At 39.6% G+C, this 19,811-nt stretch overlaps 1 protein-coding gene across 2 annotated transcripts in view; it reads left to right on the top strand.

Annotated features, from left to right (window-relative positions):
- Nucleotides 1–19,811, top strand: part of FAM114A2 (family with sequence similarity 114 member A2) — a 34,901-nt gene that overhangs the window by 194 nt on the left and 14,896 nt on the right. Inside the window, exons 1-9 of one of the 2 annotated variants that reach the window (XM_086699815.1) lie at nucleotides 250–382; nucleotides 4,541–4,785; nucleotides 5,780–5,879; nucleotides 6,316–6,408; nucleotides 7,897–7,988; nucleotides 9,045–9,179; nucleotides 9,690–9,848; nucleotides 10,462–10,585; nucleotides 16,930–17,009. In XM_086699815.1, the coding sequence (XP_086555941.1) occupies nucleotides 4,555–4,785; nucleotides 5,780–5,879; nucleotides 6,316–6,408; nucleotides 7,897–7,988; nucleotides 9,045–9,179; nucleotides 9,690–9,848; nucleotides 10,462–10,585; nucleotides 16,930–17,009 (1,014 nt within the window). In that variant the 5' untranslated portion in view covers nucleotides 250–382; nucleotides 4,541–4,554. Of the gene's footprint in view, nucleotides 1–249; nucleotides 383–4,540; nucleotides 4,786–5,779; nucleotides 5,880–6,315; nucleotides 6,409–7,896; nucleotides 7,989–9,044; nucleotides 9,180–9,689; nucleotides 9,849–10,461; nucleotides 10,586–16,929; nucleotides 17,010–19,811 lie in introns of those variants that run through there. The other variant, XM_025924560.2, reaches the window with a different exon arrangement.

Genomic DNA, 19,811 nt, shown 5'->3' with positions numbered 1-19,811 from the left:
CGGCCCCCCCACGGCTGGACGCGGAGCCTATAAAGCGCTTTGGTTGTTGAAGCGCTATGTTTGTGTGCGGAACTCTTCGTCGTTTTCAGCGTCGGAGAAGTTGGGAGTGCTTGTTGATCCCAGAGCTCCGGTTTGGGATCTGGTCTTGTGTGTGCGAACAAGTGAGGACGTCTGCTGTCTGTCCGTCTAGAGAAAGCTGTGTTAATAATGACAGTAATGACACAACCACCGCCTCCGTCCTAATAGCAACTGTTACCTATGTGCCAGTCTCTGTTCCGAGAGCCCTTCGCGTACCCCGTGTGGAGGAACTTTTGTAGGAACCCTGCCAGGCAGGTGTTGTAGCCTGTGTTACTGTTGAGGAAACGGAGACGCAGCTAGCAAGGTGAACTGACTTTGTCGCAGTTACCGCACCCCCCCCCCCCCCCCCCCGCCAAAGTTGGAAGAAAGTCTAATTCCGGAGCCCGTACTTATAGCTGCTAAGCTAAACCCTTTCCATTTTGGTAACTGTGCGGCTGGAAGTTTCCAGGGAAAATGGGGAGAGGTATATATCTATATATGTGTACATGTAAATGTGTACATTTATATTTTTAAGAAATATGAGTCAGCCATTTAATTTTACTTGCAATGTTTCAGCTCTTGGAGTCTTTTCACTCCACTTTTGAAAATAACACATTATAGGATGTTTGGAAAACTTACAAAAACATTAAATAGTGCAGTGCCGTATACCTGAAATTTATTCCCCCCTCCCTTTCCTGTTAGAGTATGAATCCATTAAGAACAGGGATAGCACAGCTATTCTAATAATGAAAGCGATGGTAGTGATAATGTGAACAGCCAGCGCCTTTCCACCTAGCCAAATGTCTAGCAAATTCTAGGTGCTCATTAAGTCGTTGTGGCACAAGTGAAAGAATAGAGATAACCAGTATTTAATGTTTTGAACTATGTCTTTCCAGTCTTTTATAAAATCATATAAATTACTTATGTAATATGTTTGTTATATATACTGTATAGTAGTTGCCCCTTATCTGCAGGTGCCCTGTTCCAGGATGTGAGATAATAAAATGCCTGTATAGGGGCGCCTGGGTGGCGCAGTCGGTTAAGAGACCGACTTCAGCCAGGTCACGATCTCGCGGTCCGTGAGTTCGAGCCCCGCGTCAGGCTCTGGGCTGATGGCTCGGAGCCTGGAGCCTGTTTCTGATTCTGTGTCTCCCTCTCTCTCTGCCCCTCCCCCGTTCATGCTCTGTCTCTCTCTGTCCCAAAAATAAATAAACATTGAAAAAAAAATTTAAAAAAAAAAAAAAAAAAATAAAATGCCTGTGTGGTGAGGTGAGGTGAGGTGAAGGATGCAGGCACAGTGATGTAGCTAGCATTAGGCTACTATTGACCTCCTGACAACTCAGAAGGAGGAGCATTTGCTTCCATACAGTGGTTGACCGCAGGTAACTGAAACCTCAGATAAGGGGGACAACTGTATATGGTATACTATTTAAAAAACATATATTGTTATATGTTGTACCTTGGAAAAAGCATAAGGAAAGTGAAATGAATAGTGTAAAAAAGGTACATATTTAGGTACACAAAGCCTTGAATTTTATGCAGCAAGTGTGGCGTCTTTCCTGTTAGGCTCTTGGAGTAAATGGGGTAGAAACCATTTTCTAAATTAATTCTCAGTCTCCAAAGCTTGGTACATAGTAGGTACTCAAAAAATGTTTGCAAGTGAACGAATGGTTATTTCAGAGTGGGCTTGTATGTGTGTGGGTAGTTGCATCTGAATTTTTTTTCTGTGTGTTTTGGGAATGTGTAATGTATGTATATCATATACCCATATGATCTAGGCTCCATGGTGTTGTATAAATCTACCTTTCTAGCCTTATGCCTTTCCATCATTCTCCATGCTATATTAACTACTTTTTTTGTCCATGTTCCATGTCCATTCTGTTCACACTTCTTCCTGTGTGTTGTTTCCACACCCTTGAATTTTCTCATTGACACCTTCATCTGTCACAATCCCAGGTGCTCTTTAAGGGAAGCGCTGCAAGCTCAGACGCCTACAGGGTCTAATCAGGTAACAAATGAGTCAAGTAGATTTAGGTGGAGATTGTAGGGAACTAGATAACATTTTGACTAAAAGGCTCAGCAACTCTTTGGCTTGAGCTAATTATTACCATGTCAAAAGTGGGCCCGGTGCTACCAGATATTTCAACTTTAAGGGAAGTTGAAAATCTGTATTCATATATATATCATATCTGATTTTTAAGTGTTAGCAATTAGTAGTACAAATGTTTAAACTGTGCAGGCCAAATAAAAACATTTATAGGCTGGGTTTAGCAGTCATTCCAGTTTGTGACCACTATTCTATGCTTATTTCAGAGACTTCGTACATGAATCATATTGTCTGATTCCAGCAGACTTTTTTTTCTCTGTTCTTTTAGTATTTTATGTGTATCTCCATTATAGTGCTGTTTCCAAGCTGCCTTAGTTCTTTTTAAAAAAAAAATTTTTTTTTAACGTTTATTTATTTTTGAGACAGAGACAGAGCATGAATGGGGGAGGGGCAGAGAGAGAGGGAGACACAGAATTGGAAGCAGGCTTCAGGCTCTGAGCCATCAGCCCAGAGCCCGACGCGGGGCTCGAACTCACGGACCGCAAGATCGTGACCTGAGCTGAAGTCAGACGCTTAACTGACTGAGCAACCCAGGCGCCCCTGCCTTAGTTCTTAGTATGTGTGTCTTTTCTAGCACATTAGAAATGTTTTGATGGCTTGGATTGGGTCTAATTCTCTATTAGTAAATACTGGTATAAAATAAATACTTATATATACCTAAGGCTTTGGTATGTATATAAGTATGTACTTGTGAGATACATTAATTTCTCCTCTGGGAATATTTGGCTATCTTGGAAACCAGCATCTGCTTTTTGTAAAAATACCAGTAGCATCTTGGCTTTAATTGCCAAGAGATGTACTTATGAAAGGGACTGAATTGGTTAACATTGTTATTCAAAAGCTGATTTGATTTAGATGCTATCTGATGGCTTAAATTTCATCATTTTATCTCTCAGAAGTTTAAGTAGAAATAGTTAATACTAAGATTTTTGAGTGACAGTCAATAAAAGGAAAAATTGATACATTGGATGTCATTGAAATGAAAAACATTTGCTCTGTGAAAGACCCTGTGAGGAAGATGAAAAAACAAGCTACAGGCTGGGACAAAATATTTGCAAATCACATGTCTGACAAGGGACTTGAATCTATAATACATAAAGAGCTCTCAAAACTCAACAGTAAAAAAAAAAAAATCGAATTAGAAAATGAGCAAAAGATACAAATAGGTATTTCACTGAAGAGGCTATCCAGATGGCAAGTAAGCACATGAAGAGACGTTCTAAATCATTAGCCTTTAGAGGCATGCAGCTTAAAGCCACAGTGAGATTATTATTACACACCTATCAGAATGGCTCAAAGATAAACTGCCAAATGCTGGTGAGAATGCTAAGAAACTTGGATCACTCACACATCACTGGTGGTAATGTAAAATGGTACATGTACTCTGGGAAAGAGTGGCAGTTCTTATAAAACTGAACAAGTACTTAACGTATGATCCAGCAGTTGTTCCCTTGGTCATTTATTTCAGAGAAATGAAAGCTTATGTTCCCGCAAAAAGCTGAACGTTGATGTTCGTAGCCGTTTTATTTGTAATAGACCCAAACTGGGAATAGCCCAGGTATCCTTTGATGGGTAAATGGTTAAGCAAACTGAAATACATCCATACCGAGGAATACTACTCAGCAAAAAAGGGAAGAAACTATTGACACAGTAACTTGATGGATTTTGGGGGACTTAGGCTGAGTGAAAACAATCTCCAAAGGTTACATACGGAATGAATCCATTTATATAACATCTTGTGTAGAGAGGGAGAACAGATCAGTGGTTGCTATGGGTTGGTGAGGGTGGGGTGGGATGTGTCTAAAAAATGATAACCTATGGGGCGCCTGCGTTGCTCAGTCGGTTAAACATCTGACTCTTGATTTCGGCTCAGATCATGATCTCACAGTTCGAGGTTTCGAGCTCTGCGTTGGGCTCTGTGCTGACAGTGTAGAACCTGCTTGGGATTGTGTCTCTCCCCCTTGCTCTCTGCCCCTCCCCTACTTGCTTGCTCTCTCTCTCTAAGTATATAAACAGTAAAAAATGGATAACTTGGGATCCTTGTGATTGAACCGTTCTGTATCCTGAGTGTGGTGATGGTCACACAAATCTGTACATATGATAAAATTTCATAGAACTGAATACACATACACGAGTGTCTATAAAACTGATGAAATTTGAATATGGTCAGTGGGTTGTATCAGTTTCCTGGTTGTCATATTACACTGTGGTTACACAAGTTGTTGCCATTGGAAAAACCTGGGTGGAGGATATTCAGATCTGTCTGTATTTTTTATACCTGCATGTGACTATGATAATCTCAAGATAAAAAGCTTAAATAACTTACACCAAAAAACCCTATAGAATTAATTTTTCCTTTGGCTTTTATTTTACCAGGCAATGATCTAGTCATGTCGGATAAAAATGATATTGAAACTCCAGTGGTAACTGAAGCAACCTCCATCCTTGAAGATGAGAAGTATGAGCCAGCCAAGAGTTCTGAGTCTGCTGACCAAAGTGTCAAGCCAGAGGATAAATCGGAACCTGTAGTTTTCACTCGGAAAAGACCAGAATCCAAACCTTCCATCGATCTTGAGACTTCAGAAGTTCTCCCTGTTGAGGCATCACAGGCTGCAGGCAAAGTAAAGTGTTTATTAAAACATTGGAATTAAAAGTTTGGGTTAATGGGGCACCTGGGTGGCTCAGTCGGTTAAGCTTCTGACTTCAGCTCAGGTCATGATCTCACAGTTCGTGGGTTCGAGCCCCGCATCAGGCTTGTGCTGACAACTCAGAGCCTGGAACCTGCTTCCGATTCTGTGTCTCCCTCTGTGTCTGCCCCTCCCCTGCTCGTGCTCTGCCTCTCTCTATCTCAAAAATAAACATTAAAAAAAAATAAAAGTTTGGGCTGAAAGGGATGTGGAATCAAAACCAATTTAAGATTACCTATTTCTTTTCTTTGAAAGCCATAAAACACAATTTTCTCAGTTTTACAAATACCTTTAGGAGTAGTTGCCTTTGCTACATGGTGCTTAAATGCAGGTAACATACATCTGTCAGCCAAGCAATACATTTTTTTTAATTTTTTTTATTTTTTTTTATTTTTGGGACAGAGACAGAGCATGAACGGGCGAGGGGCAGAGAGAGAGGGAGACACAGAATCGGAAACAGGCTCCAGGCTCTGAGCCATCAGCCCAGAGCCTGACGCGGGGCTCGAACTCACGGACCATGAGATCGTGACCTGGTTGAAGTCGGACGCTTAACCGACTGCGCCACCCAGGCGCCCCTTTTTTTTTTTTTTTTGAGAGAGAGGGAGAGCGCACATGTGCGCAGTGGGGAGGGGCAGAGGGACAGGGAGAGAGAATCTTGAACAGGCTGCATGCCCAGTGTGGAGCCCAACATGGGGCTCCATTTCAGGACCATGAGATCATGACCTGAGCTGAAATCAAGAAGTTGGACACTCAACTGACTAAGCCTTCCTCAGTTTGCCACCAAGCAATATGATTGTTTAGCTAAATGTTATGTATTTGTTCATCTGTATGTTGGGCTAATAATTAGATACCTTGCCTATATACTCTCTTATTCTCTACTTTTCCATTTTCTTTTGCCTTTTGTTTTTCTGCCTACTGGGAAGAATAGGAGACTGTTTCCAAAGATGTACCTCAGACTGGATGGGGATATTGGGGCAGCTGGGGCAAATCCTTACTCTCTTCAGCCTCAGCTACAGTAGCTACAGTAGGTAAGGTCATCCATCATTTTATTAACTTTTGCGTGTGTTTTGCTATAGATCTGTGTTAAAAATGACTATTGATAATTCCTCTTCCATCTTTACTTAAGGGCTTTATAGTTTAAAAATTGGTCAGGAAGGATAGGCTAGTTTATAGTACACCCAGAGTTTGCAGCAGCCTTTTCTCATTAGCATTCTTTACTTAGAGTTTCTCATTGACCAAGAATTGTTAATATGAAACTATCTGTGGTGGTACTGAATCAAGTTTGTCGTTTTGTTTTGTTTGTTTGTTTGTTAAGATTACACTCCCAAACATTAGTTACGTATGGTCAAGATAGCGTGTCTATGGCTATGGTGATTTTAACCATCTGCAGGTTTGTTTCTTCAGTTTTGGTGACTAATAGTAAGTAGTATTCAGGCATAAAAATGTTCCCATTTTTCTCATTAGGCCAAGGTATTTCAAATGTCATTGAGAAGGCAGAGACTTCTCTTGGAATTCCTAGTCCCAGTGAAATTTCAACGGAAGTCCAGTGTGCAACAGGTCAGTATGTGGGAACATTAAGCCCTAGAACCATGGGTCAAAATAGAACAGTTGAGCTTGTTCTTCGGTATATATTTATTGAGTGTCTGATATTCAGGGCATCATGGGACTGGTGAGAAAGGGGATTGGACTTTGACTAACAGGTCTGTGTTCTTTAACCACTTTGCTGACATGGGATGATATTTTATATGTCAAAGGATGGTTACAAACATTAAATAAGGCCATGAGTGTAGAATATAAAAGTTGCTTAGTGTTGTTTTTGGCACAATTGAGTATGACCCCAAGAAGAGTTAGCTGAGTTGGACCCTGTTGTGGCACAAAAAATATTTTAATGTGTTTCGTTTGGGGATTTATTTTTTTGTGTTTGAATATTTATGAGGGTGAAATTTAATTTTGGACACCTGTTTTGATCATTGTACTCTCACTTAAGCCACAAAGGGAAGAGTTTTGAACCAGGGATCAAGATGGCCTAGGACAAGAAAATAGAAAACTTTTCAGGCCCTAATACTGCTTTCTCCATCTCTCAGGGGCTTTATTGTCTCCCACTCTTCTCTTTGATCATCTCATTTTTTTCTCCCAAATATGCATACTTTTCTAGGACAAAATTTAAAATATGCCATATTTTAGAAAGTTAGATTTATGGATTTTATGATTTATTTGTATGACCAATTAAATGTAAATTAGATGTGGATATATAATTTACATCTTTATAAGAGTAAAGTTTACTCTTTTTAAGTATACAGTTTATGTGTTTTGATGAACATACAGTCCTGTTTACACAATATACTTGCAGTCCACTGTGATACACAGTATAGAATATTTCCTTAATCTGTATAGATAATCAAAATATAAGAATATTTTCATCACCCCCCAAAAGACTCCTCATGGCCCTTTGTGGTACTCCCATCACTTACTCTTGTTTTTGGCAACTACTAATCTGTTTTCTGCCTAAAGTTTGACCTTGTCCAGAAGATCATACACATGGAATCATACAGTATATAGTGTGTTATGACATATATCAGTAGTTTGTTCAAAAGACTAGATTTTATTTTTTAAATGAAATGAAGATGAAGAAAAGCCATGTTAGTTTTCATTTAAAAATGAGTAGCTTAGGGGCGCCTGGGTGGCGCAGTCGGTTAAGCGTCCGACTTCAGCCAGGTCACGATCTCGCGCTCCGTGAGTTCGAGCCCCGCGTCAGGCTCTGGGCTGATGGCTCAGAGCCTGGAGCCTGTTTCCGATTCTGTGTCTCCCTCTCTCTCTGCCCCTCCCCCGTTCATGCTCTGTCTCTCTCTGTCCCAAAAATAAATAAACGTTGAAAAAAAAAAAATTTAAAAAAAAATGAGTAGCTTAAAATAATAAAACAAAAAGGGCTAAGGCTATCCTGTGTGTAGGAAGCAGGATCTAATTTTTAAAGTCTCATACATGCTGATAAAGAAAAACTATTTATAGACCATCCCTTCTTGTTTACACATCCCCTTCCTCTTGTAGGACAGACAAATGCCAAAGATAATGCAAACTCCTCCCCGTTGACTGGGCCATTTGGTGTATTCTCAACCATTTCTACTGCTGTTCAGACCACAGTGAGTAAAATGCCTGGTGGACTCCACCTCTCTGAACACAGGGGGTTTCTGTCTCTTTCTCCCTCTTTTTCTTGAAAAGCCATGAGGACTGATTACTCTTAAATGAGTCCAAATTGCTGAAGATCAATTACTTTGATCTTAGAGGTAGAGTGGAGCTACTTGGAAACTTTCTTTAAAGAAGTAAAGGACAGAGCAGAGGATGAAGAATAATAGAGAGGCAATGTACATAATATTTTATGGACTATGAATTCTGAGATTGGTGGCCTAGAAACTCTGCTTTACAAAAATATTCTTCCCGTAATTGAGTAACTGTAGACGATTGGAAACATTTTTTAAAGGATTTTATCAGAAACTTAATGTCTTTCTTACATGAGAACAGATAACTAGTACTTAATTTTAACTTCTTATTGAAGTAAAACATGTAGAAAAGTGGAATCCTAAGTGCTCAGTTGAATTTTCACAGCATGAATGCAGACTAAGGAACAACATGATGGTACATTGTATGTTCCCTTTGTGCCCTCTCCTCACCATCTCTGATTTTTCCTTTTGCCCATGGTGACCACAATCCTGACTTCTACCATCACAGATTAATTTTGCCTGCTTTTAAACTTTACATAAATGGAATCATACGGTATAGACTCTGTTGTACTTGGTTTATTTCACTCAACATTATGTTTGTGTGATTTCTTCATCGTGTAGTTTGTATGGTGTATTCCGTTTTCTTTGCTGTATTCCATTATGTGACTGTACAGCATTTATTTATTCCATGGTTGGTGAGTATTGTGGTTGTTTCCAGTTTTTAGCTTTTACAAATAGTACTGCCATGGACATTTTGTACGTCTTTTCATGAACCTCTGTACACATCTGTGTTGAGTACTGACAAACAGCTGGCCACAGTGGTTGTATCTGTTTACATTCCCACATGCAGTAGATGATTGTTTTCGTTGCTCCATATTCTTGACAGTGCTTGGTATTGTTAGCCACTATTTTATATAATCAAACCATGCAGATGTCTTTTTTCAGTATTCTTGCAATGAAGTTGCATGTGTTTCCTAGGGAAAGAGCGTAATCAGTGGGGGTTTGGATGCCTTAGAATTCATTGGGAAAAAGACAATGGATGTAATAGCAGAAGGGGATCCTGGATTTAAAAGAACGAAGGGTCTGATGAACCGGAATTCTACATTGTCTCAGGTACCATTTGTCTTTACCTGTGTATTTAATGTGTCTGTTTTGATCTGTATTTTTTGCCTGTAGTAGACCTTGTTAGTATTTCTTTCCTTTTGAAAACTTTTCAATGATATATTCATTAAGGCTTTTTTTTGGGTGAGGGGATGAGAGCTCTAACGGTTATAAAAATGCCCAGTTCTTTTTTCCCTACTCTTTATTTTCTGCAGGGCCTCTTGTCACTGCAGTAGAAGATGACAAGCCCTTTCAGAGCTGTTGAGTAGATTAATATTTAAAGCACTTTCAAAGAAACACCTGGTTCCTTGGGTGTTATTTACCCTGTCCAGATTCGAATTGTGTGTGATCATTTTTTATTTCCCAGCAGCTCCTTAGCCGATCAGATTTGAATTGCAGTGCCAGGAAGGAAAGGGCAGTGTTCTGTATGGTTCCTGTCTCAGCTCTGCTTCCCCCAGCTCTTGGAGCTCACCCTTGAGCTCTCATTACTTGCTGCAGTGTAATCCTCCATCTATTTGCCAGGTTTTACGAGAGGCAAAGGAGAAAGAAGAGCTATGGACCTCCAATGAGGTTGCCTTGGAAACAGACAAGAAAACTCATTATGGGCTACTCTTTGATGAATTTCAAGGCCTTTCGCATCTGGAAGCTCTGGAGATGCTTTCCCGAGAAAGTGAGATGAAGGTAATTCCAAACCCCAAATTTCAAATGGTTGGTCTCCAAGCAAAGGAGTGCTGCCTAGTTGCGTCTCTTTTTGCACAGTTGGAAGATGAAATGTATTTCTCATGGAGGCTTGAGACTCTTTGAAAATACTATACCAACACAGACAAACAAACAATGTTTGAACTAACCGCTACAAATAGAATGAGTCAAGTGTTACTTTTCAAAATTTAAACAAAAGGAAGACAGATTAACAAAGAAGTTTTAATAGCACATCCGTTACTTTTCCTTTGCCTTGGTCTTTTTCTTTTTTTTGGTAGTCTCCCTGGCTTAAGCTGCCAATTGGATATGGTTACCTGTTAGTTTTTAATTGATTCAAGACTGTTTCATTTCCCCCTAATTTATCAGCCATTGTTAAACACTAATAATTTCCAGATGTTTCTGGCTTATATTATTTTGGAAGTATAAGTTCTCCCTACCTTTATGTAATGACTAGCCTCTTGTATTATTCTTAAGGAATAGTTTGTATCAGCTGGTGAGCTCATAATTTTTATTTTAATTTGGCCTCTTCTCCACTTGAAAATGTTTTTATTTTTCTTCTGTAGTCTCACAACTTTTTTATTTTATATCCATTCAGGTGAAATCTATTCTTAATTCTCTAAGTGGAGAAGAATTAGAGACTCTAAAACATGAGTTGGAGCAACTCAAGGAAGCATTTTCCCTAGCAGAGTTCTGTGAGGAAGAGGAAGAAGAGAAAAAAGGTAATATGAAAATCCAGCATTTGAGTGGAAAGCGTGTAGCATGTTTATATGCAGTGTATTGCTCTTGAAATATATTATTTTCTCTACAGTTATACTAGCCTGACTTTACTTTTTTGCTGCCTTGCCCCTGACCAGGCATTGATATGAGCAGTCGGCCTTATGTGCATATTTTTGTCCCACTCCCCCTCTGCTCTGCCCTTGACCCCCAAGATCTTTGTGGCTTCTCCAGGTCTAATCTTGTAGCTCACATCTCTGCCTGCTTTTTTGTTTAGAGAGTTTCCCTTGTTAGATTCGTGCCTCAGTCTGGCTGGTCATCCCTATGAGTTTTATATCCCTAGATACTGCTTCTGTGCCTCTCTGACTCCTGTGATCCCTGTCCTCAACTTGAATTCAGGCATGTATGTTGGGAGTTATCCAAAATGCAGGTGATAATTTGTCTTTTTATTTTCAAAAGTTTTTGTGTGTGTGTGCCATATTTTTAATATCTGCATATTCTCCAAATTTAAGTGTAGTAGCTACTCATTTTTGCAAAATTATCAGGAAACAAGTTTGTTTACGTAAAGCATAATCTCTAGTCAACAGAATCTTAACCTTTGAGAGTTTTTTTTTAATTTTTTTTTTCAACGTTTATTTATTTTTGGGACAGAGAGAGACAGAGCATGAACAGGGGAGGGGCAGAGAGAGAGGGAGACACAGAATCGGAAACAGGCTCCAGGCTCCGAGCCATCAGCCCAGAGCCCGACGTGGGGCTCGAACTCACGGACCACGAGATCGTGACCTGGCCGAAGTCGGACGCTTAACCGACTGCGCCACCCAGGCGCCCCAGAGAGTTTTATTTTAAAGATTAGATGGAAATGTTTCTAATATGTCTTACATGCTACTTTTTTAGTAGAATCTAATGAGTGTAGGTTTTTGCCTCCCCGCCCCCCTTTTTCCTTTTAATGAAGCAATCAGTTAACAAATATTAAAAGTGATTCGAAAAATTCCCTCAGGGTCCATCAAGACACATGGGCCAATCACCCATGTGGTAGATTAAATCAGTGCTTTGGAGAGTGTGGTCTGCAGAATCTTGGGTCTCTAAGATCTCTTCAGGGAATCCAGGAGTCAAAACTCTGCATGATAAATTTGAAAATAAATTTCATATTAAAAAAAATAAAATGATTAAAAAAACTCTGCATACTAATACCAAGACGTTATTTTCTTTTCTGTTTAAAAAATGTATCATTTTGACATTTGCACTGATGGTGCAAAAGCAGTGGTGGGTAAAATTACTGGCTTCTTAACATAAATCAAGACAGTGGCACCGAAATGTATTAATACTGTATTTTCACCACCATGCATTCCCTGCCACTTTCATGTAATCTTGTTCTCATGTAGCAATTGTTAATCTTTTTTTTTTAAACTTTTTTTTTTTTTCAACGTTTATTTATTTTTGGGACAGAGAGAGACAGAGCATGAACGGGGGAGGGGCAGAGAGAGAGGGAGACACAGAATTGGAAACAGGCTCCAGGCTCCGAGCCATCAGCCCAGAGCCTGACGCGGGGCTCGAACTCACGGACCGCGAGATCGTGACCTGGCTGAAGTCGGGCGCTTAACTGACTGCGCCACCCAGGCGCCCCAACAATTGTTAATCTTATTAAGTCTTGACCCTTGAATATATTACTTTTCGTATTTTGTGTGATACATACTGAAGTCTCAAGGAAAAGCACTGGTATTGTTTAAGTTGTAAGCTGAAGTAGCTGTTTTTTTCATGGAACACCTTTTTTTCTTTTTTTTTTAAATATTGCAGTAAAAAAAAAAAAAAGATTGCAGTCACAGACTGTTCAGAGTAGGATGTACTTAAAACAACACATCACCACAGATTAAATGTAAAAGCAGACAAAAGAATCCAGTTGTCTTTAAGCTAGTCATCAAAGAGATTTGTAGAGATATAAAACAATGGCATTCATCTCACTAAAAGTTTTCTTTTTTGGAAAATACAGTTTTTCTTAAAAATTATGTCAACAAGTAGTGGGTTTATTGTTGTTATTTTTAAACAATTGATAAGTATTTCAAACATTTTAATTTTAATTTTTAATATGATAAATGTTGAGATCTATAACTTACATTATAAAAGACTCTTTGGAGTTGTCAAAAAGTTCTGAGTGTAAAGGGATCCTGAGACCAAAATGTTTTTGAGAACTGCTATATTAAATTATCTAAACTGCTTTGCTTTTGGAAATGTCTCTGTTACTTTTTAGAATTGTGTGCATCTTTATTTTCTTCTGAATGTCCATCTTTTAATTCTCTTCATTATCAGCTTGTATTTCTAATATCCTTTGAATCTCATTTTCAGTTTTTTTTTTTTAACATTTGGTTTTGAGAGAGAGAGAGAGCACACGTGCACATGCATGCACATGCAAGCTGGGGAGGGGCAGAGAGAGGGAGACAGGATCCGAAGCAGGCTCCACGCTGTGAGCACAGGGCCCAATGCAGGGCTCGAACTCACAAACCGTGAGATCGTGACCTAAGCTGAAATCAAGAGTTGGCTACTTAACTGACTGAGCCACCCAGGCACCCCTGAATCTCATTTTCTGTATCTAATCTGGTGGAAAACCGTTAACTAGCCATATTCAAGCTGTGTACTGAAAGCAGGGCACTTTGAGTGAGAGTCTTAGGGTCTTTCTTTTGAGAGAAGGAAGTAAAGTGGAATGCATGGATTTTATACTAAGAGAGCCTTTTTCTTTTTTGTTCCCATTTGTGTTCTGCACTGCATTCTAAGAAGTAAAATTGGCTGGTTATATAACCTCTTAGTATACACTCTATGTAAAGATACTGGTCCTGATATGAAATGGCTCTTGAATATAAGTTTTTAAATCTTACCTGCAGCATTGAGAATTCAGTATAGAATGGTGGGTTTATAAAGGATGGGTTTTGGAGTTAGATCTGGGTTCAAATTCAAGATCTGCTGTTTCCTAAGCCGTGTGACCTTGGAGAATTACTTAACACTGAACTTCTGTTTTATCAGCTATAAGAGGATGCTAATTCCTCTCAGCTTGTTATAAGGCCTAATGAAATATTTAATATATGACACATAGTAAGCACTCAATAAATGGTGGCTGCTATTTTCATGATTAGGATGGCATAAGTAAATAGATGAAGGTCTATACTTAGCAGGAAACCCCTAAATTAAGCTTGATTTACTTAAGTTGCTCTGTTGTTCTCAACTAAGCTCTAGAGTGGCAATCCCCAGTTATTTATAAACTTAATTTATTTTTACATAGTACCATTAACAGTATTTGTTCAATTTAGTCAACATCTGGCTTTGCATAGTAATCAGAAAACCTGATCTTTAAATACCATTCTGAGGACTCTAATGGAGTTTCTGAACAGATGGATTTGTATCTATGACTTTTTTCTCCCCTACCTGTTTGCCAGAGATCAGGACTCTGAAAAGAAAGCAGTGTAGTGCTATTCCCAACAGCTTTCCCCAGTGGTTTTGGATGAAAATGCAACACTGTCCTTGGTATTTAATTACAGCTCAATGAAGATGTTAAAAACAACAACAACAACAACAAAACCAAAATGGTGGTAGCGGAGGGGAGAGAAAAACACAGAATCTGGTTCTGGTGACATTGGTCATCTTCATTTTCTGTCAGCATCCTTAGCTCTTGCCCCTCTGTCTTATGCATCTGATCCCTTTGCCTCAGCAGGAGAAGACCCCAGCCTCTCCAGGGTCCCTCCAGAGCACTAGCCCTGCCTCCTTCCCATCCTCGCACTTTTATTCTAATGCAGCAACTACTTTTCATACTCAGGTCTGTAGGGAGTACATGACAGGATCTTAAAATGTTTGTTTATTTTTGAGAGAGAGAGAGAGAGAGAGAGAGAGAGAATGAATGTGAATGGGGGAGGGACAGAGAAAGAGGGAGACACAGAATCTGAAACAGGCTCCGGGGCCTGAACTGTCAGTAAGGAGCCCGTTGTGGGACTCGAACCCACAAACAGAGATCATGACCTGATCTGACACTTAACAAACTGAGCCACCCAGGCGCCCGTCCAAACATTTTTTACGTATTTATTTTTTATCAGTAATCTCTACACCCATTGTGGGGCTCGAACTCATGACCCTGAGATCAAGTCACGTGCTCTACCCACTGAGGCAGCCAGGTGCCACCTCCAAATGTTTTTTGATCAACACTTAGTAAGCAGTAAGTTTTTTTGAGCACTTAGAACTAATGTATGTATATTTGATGATTATAAATTACACACATGTAATACTGTAATAACATATTTACATTTTAAAGTATATCCTCAAATAGAATTTTTTTATTTAAAAAAAATTTTTTTTTTTTTAACGTTTATTTATTTTTTTGGGACAGAGAGAGACAGAGCATGAACGGGGGAGGGGCAGAGAGAGAGGGAGACACAGAATCAGAAACAGGCTCCAGGCTCTGAGCCATCAGCCCAGAGCCCGACGCGGGGCTCGAACTCACGGACCGCGAGATCGTGACCTGGCTGAAGTCGGACGCTTAACCGACTGTGCCACCCAGGCGCCCCTAGAATTTTTTTAAAAAAATGAGACAAATATCTATAAATAAAAGTTCTGTTTTCCCCCTGTACTCCAATTGGATTATTTCTTGAACCCCTTGAGGTACATGCATCCTAGCATGGATTCAGAGTCCTCTCTTGCTCCCAAATAATTTAGGAGCATTGCTAGGAAAACAAAATGCCTGTCAGACTTTAGGTTTTTAGATAGTAGGATTTGATTAGGAGTTGTGTAGAGGACTTACATAGGTTACAGCTGTAATATTTAGTGAGATCAACTTTCCCCAAACTATAGTGTACCTGGGATCACCAGACCATTTGCATTTTCTGCCTTGAGCACCAAGAAGACAAAAGGATAGCAGATGGAGATAAAAGAACCAAGATGGAATTTTTTTTCTAAGGGTTTTGGGGAGAAAACAGGTATGAAGAAATAATGATTTGCCCTAGTAAACCATGAACTGGTGACTAAGAAACACTTCTGTAGATTGTAAGTGCTAAAAGATTTCTATAAATAAGAGTTCTCCCTACATTGTGTGGTTACAAGAAACTTTGGTCTGAGAAAATGAAGTAGGATTTAGATGAGTAGAGCAGAAAATAGCATTTCCTGCCATTTGGATGTGTTGTTTTTCTGTTTTTTTTTTTTTAATATAACTATTTGCTTGTATGTTTCTCAAATATAAGTATTATGTGTTCCCCATCATATCTTACCAGGCTTATTTAACCAACAGCTTTCTTACCATCCTTCCAACATTCTCGAATCCCTTTCCTCTTCCCTTTCTTCTTATCCATCATTATTTCTTACCTGGACTCTGGATTATTACCTCAGCCTTTCTGCCTTCCTTCTTATTCCCACCTCCACCCGGGAGCCAAAGTGGCTTTTTCTAAAATTTAAATTGGACATAATCTGTGTCTGTTTAAAATCATTCAATGTCTCCTCACTACCTCAGTAAAAAGTTTGATTTCCTCTCCATAGGTTTTTTTTTTAATTTTTTTTTTCAATGTTTATTTATTTTTGGGACAGAGAGAGACAGAGCATGAACGGGGGAGGGGCAGAGAGAGAGGGAGACACAGAATCGGAAACAGGCTCCAGGCTCTGAGCCATCAGCCCAGAGCCTGACGCGGGGCTCGAACTCACGGAGCGCGAGATCGTGACCTGGCTGAAGTCGGATGCTTAACCGACTGCGCCACCCAGGCGCCCCTCTCCATAGGTTTTAAGGCCCTCTTTTGCCTAGATCCTACTTAACTTTCTAGCTTCACTTTTATCTCTCTTCTCTCTCTGAAATTAAGACTCTCCCAGATATATTAAACGTGCGGTCATGATCTTTGTATTTGTTTTTGCTACCTGAAACTCTTCTTTTTCTCCTGGCTAAATTGTACCCATTTTTTATGTCCCGACTTGAAGTCCACTTTCTTTGAAGCACATGCATGGTACCTGCTTAGTACTCTGATTTCACCTGTTCTCATTCATACTTCTGGAATAGAACAGAGAGCACTGGATTTGAACTGGGGTGGGAAGGCCAAGGTTTGACTCTTAGTATTTGCTATTAGGAGAAATAGCCGCTCCAAGTCGTAGTTTCTTTATCTCTAAAATGGGATGATGACCCTCTTTACAAGCCCATTGGGAGAATTTGTTGGTGCATGTAGAAGGATTCTGTAAGCACCAGAGCACCGTGCTCATGTAAATTGCTGTTGCTATTCCTGGTGCTGCTGCGGCTCCTCCCTTGCCTCTCCTCTGCCTCCCCCTTTCCGCCCATCTCTGTCAGTCTTTCTGCAGGGTTTTACATGGCTCTGTGTTTTTCTTTGTTTGTTTATTTGTTTAGGGGATGAAGACTTTACCAAAGAGATAACAGAGCTATTTTCCCAGCTTCATGTCTCCTCCAAACCTGAGAAGCTTACCAGGGTAAGTTATGCTTGGTGATTTTCACTTTTTTTACTTGTGTCAATTTAATGGATAAAGAATGTAAGGTTATAACTTTCTGGCAAGGATGTCACCAAACTGGGAGCTGTATTCTGAGTTCTGTGCCTTCTGCCTGCCTCCTGCTCTCACAGGTTAACATGCAAATTTCACATCTGCCCTGCCTGCCCCCCACATCTGCCATCCTCACCTGTTTTCATTTGGAACACTTGCTTATTTGAAAGCTCAAATCAGGTCACAGTGTTGGCAGTACTCACCGGCCTTCGTGATACCAGTGGGTTCGCCTTTATGGAGGCCTCACTGTTGTCAGGGCTCTGAGTGATCCAAGGATGATAGAATGTGGCCTCTGCCTTTATAGGGCTGGATGGAAGGTAATGATTTCCCAGAGCCCAGTGACCAGTTAGCATGTGAAAATGAGCCTTCCGTGGCCTATGCCTGGGTCTTTGATGGTGATGCCTGAGCTGTTTTTACATGTATGAAACATGGAGGGCCATTAGTCAAAGTGGGTAGGGAGCGCCTGTTTCCAGAGCAGTACTCATAGAGCATACTTGCCAGTCCAGCTCATGGGACACGATCCACTTGGTCTCGGGCTGCTTGCCATCTCTTCACCCACCTCTCCCAATCTCCAGAAACATCTCTGGACCAGGTAGCAGCAGATGCACATTGCTTCCTGGCCAGGATAGCCACCACAGTCACCTGCATACCGTAGGGTAAGGAATGTGATGCTTGATTTTGTTATCTCACTCTCCTTGCCCAATGAAAAGGCTGCACTCCCCAAGCTATGCAGTCACCCCCCAGGCAGCTCATCTTCCTCATCTCCACTACAGCGCTTGACTATAGCACTTTTTAGCTTGTATCATAGTGTTTTTTTTTTGAGTTGGAAATAATATCAAACTTAGAGAAAAGTTGCATAAATAATGCAAAGAAATTTGTATGTCTTTTATGCAAATATGCCTATTATTAACATATATATATATAATTTATACATTTAATCATTCGTGTTTGAGCATTTGTTCTCTTGTTACCTCTCGCTCTCCTCCCCCCCCCCCCCCGTCCTTTCCCTTTCTTTACATACACATGCACCACATGCACATACACACGTTGTTATTATTGGGACTATTTTGGGGAATAAATTGCAAACATGATAGCCCTTTACTCATAAATATTTCAATATGTATCTGCTAAGAATATGGATATTCCTGTAGGTAACCGTAGTAATTATCACCTGCAGTAAATTTAACATCGATAAGATATTTTTATTTAATCTCTTGTCCACATTCTGGTTTGGCAATTGGCCCAACAATGTCCTTCATATCCTATTTTTCCCTCTAACGTTGAAGCCAGAACATAATCACGAATTGTATTTAGTTGTCATATACTTTGAGTCTCTTAATCTGTGGTAGTTCCTCACTTTTCTTTGTCTTTTGTGATGAGAAATAAAAACCGCTTTCCCCTGTATAAAAACGGAGTATTCCTGATTTGGGGTTTGTCTGATGTTTTCTTATGATTAAAGTCATGTTATGCATTCCCAGGCAAGAGACTTAATAAGCAGTTTTATATCCTTCCTAGACTACACAATGCCCATCTTCCCCTTAAAATGATGTGTTGTCTGATTTCTCACTGTATGGTTACGAATTTTTTACTGCTAATAAACTTTCTGTGGGTAGACATTTTAAGACCAACAAATATCCTGCTGTTCATCATAATGTCCCTCCAGATTTAGCATCTATCCATGATTCTTGCTGCACCAGTGTTTACTGTGATGGTTGCAAAATGATGATTTCTCTTAACCCCAACACTTGCTCCTTATTTATCAGTTGGCTTTTGGCATTCTACTATAGTTAAGAGCTCTTCCTTCTTCTATTTATTTATTATCTATTTGTTATTTAATATCTCATGGAATTCTGTTTTTTCCCTTTGGTTTATAGTTCATTACTGCCCTTAATTATTTTGGGATTCAAATTGACCTTCAAACTGACTCTTGTGTGACATGCACTTACCATTTTTTGGAGTATTTCCTTATTTTCTGGCATAACCATATTCTGGACTCCTCTTGTACCTTCTGTACTCTAGCCCTGGAATCATCCATTTCTTCAGGGAGCCATAGCTCCTTTTTAGTATTACAGGCTAAGACGTGGGTGCTAGGTGTGCTCATTGATATTGGGGTATATTTGCCTCCAGGTCCTGTGGGCAGAGCTAGGAAATATACTTAAGTACACACACCCCAATATTTGCACATGTGCACACATACATATGTTAGAGATCGTGAATTTATGCTGTTAACTCCAGTTTCAGTGTGTCCCTACAGGAGTCTTCCTTGCCTTTCCTCATTACAGATTTGTATCTCTCATCTTCCACAATAATAACCCTGTCTCCCGACATTAGCACATTCCCTTATTTCCTCAATTCTATAATGCATCTGAAATAGTTTCATTGCTTTGCCCATGCCTACCTACTATAAAGCCAACCTATGAAAAGAATTTATGATTTATTTGCTTTCCCCCTCCATTAAATTTTTGAATATATAGAGGCTTATGCTTCTAAAAGTCAAAACTAAACAATTCCTATCCACTCCCTTTTCCTTTCTAATACTAACTTTCTTGTTTTCTGGCATATCCTTCTTGTGTTTCTATTTTTAGATAAGTAGATAGATTTTGAAGATAAGCAGATCTATTTTCTTCTTATATAAAAGTTAACACACTGTCTATGTTCTTGAGCACTTTGCTTTATTCACTTAACCTTATACATATGTATTTTTATAAATTTATCACAGGTTATTTTTGATTT

Source organism: Puma concolor, chromosome A1 (genome assembly GCF_028749965.1).
Source record: "Puma concolor isolate L17-30 chromosome A1, mPumCon1.1.hap2, whole genome shotgun sequence".
NCBI classification, from domain to species: domain Eukaryota; kingdom Metazoa; phylum Chordata; class Mammalia; order Carnivora; family Felidae; genus Puma; species Puma concolor.
This window is presented reverse-complemented; position numbering and strand designations above follow the sequence as displayed.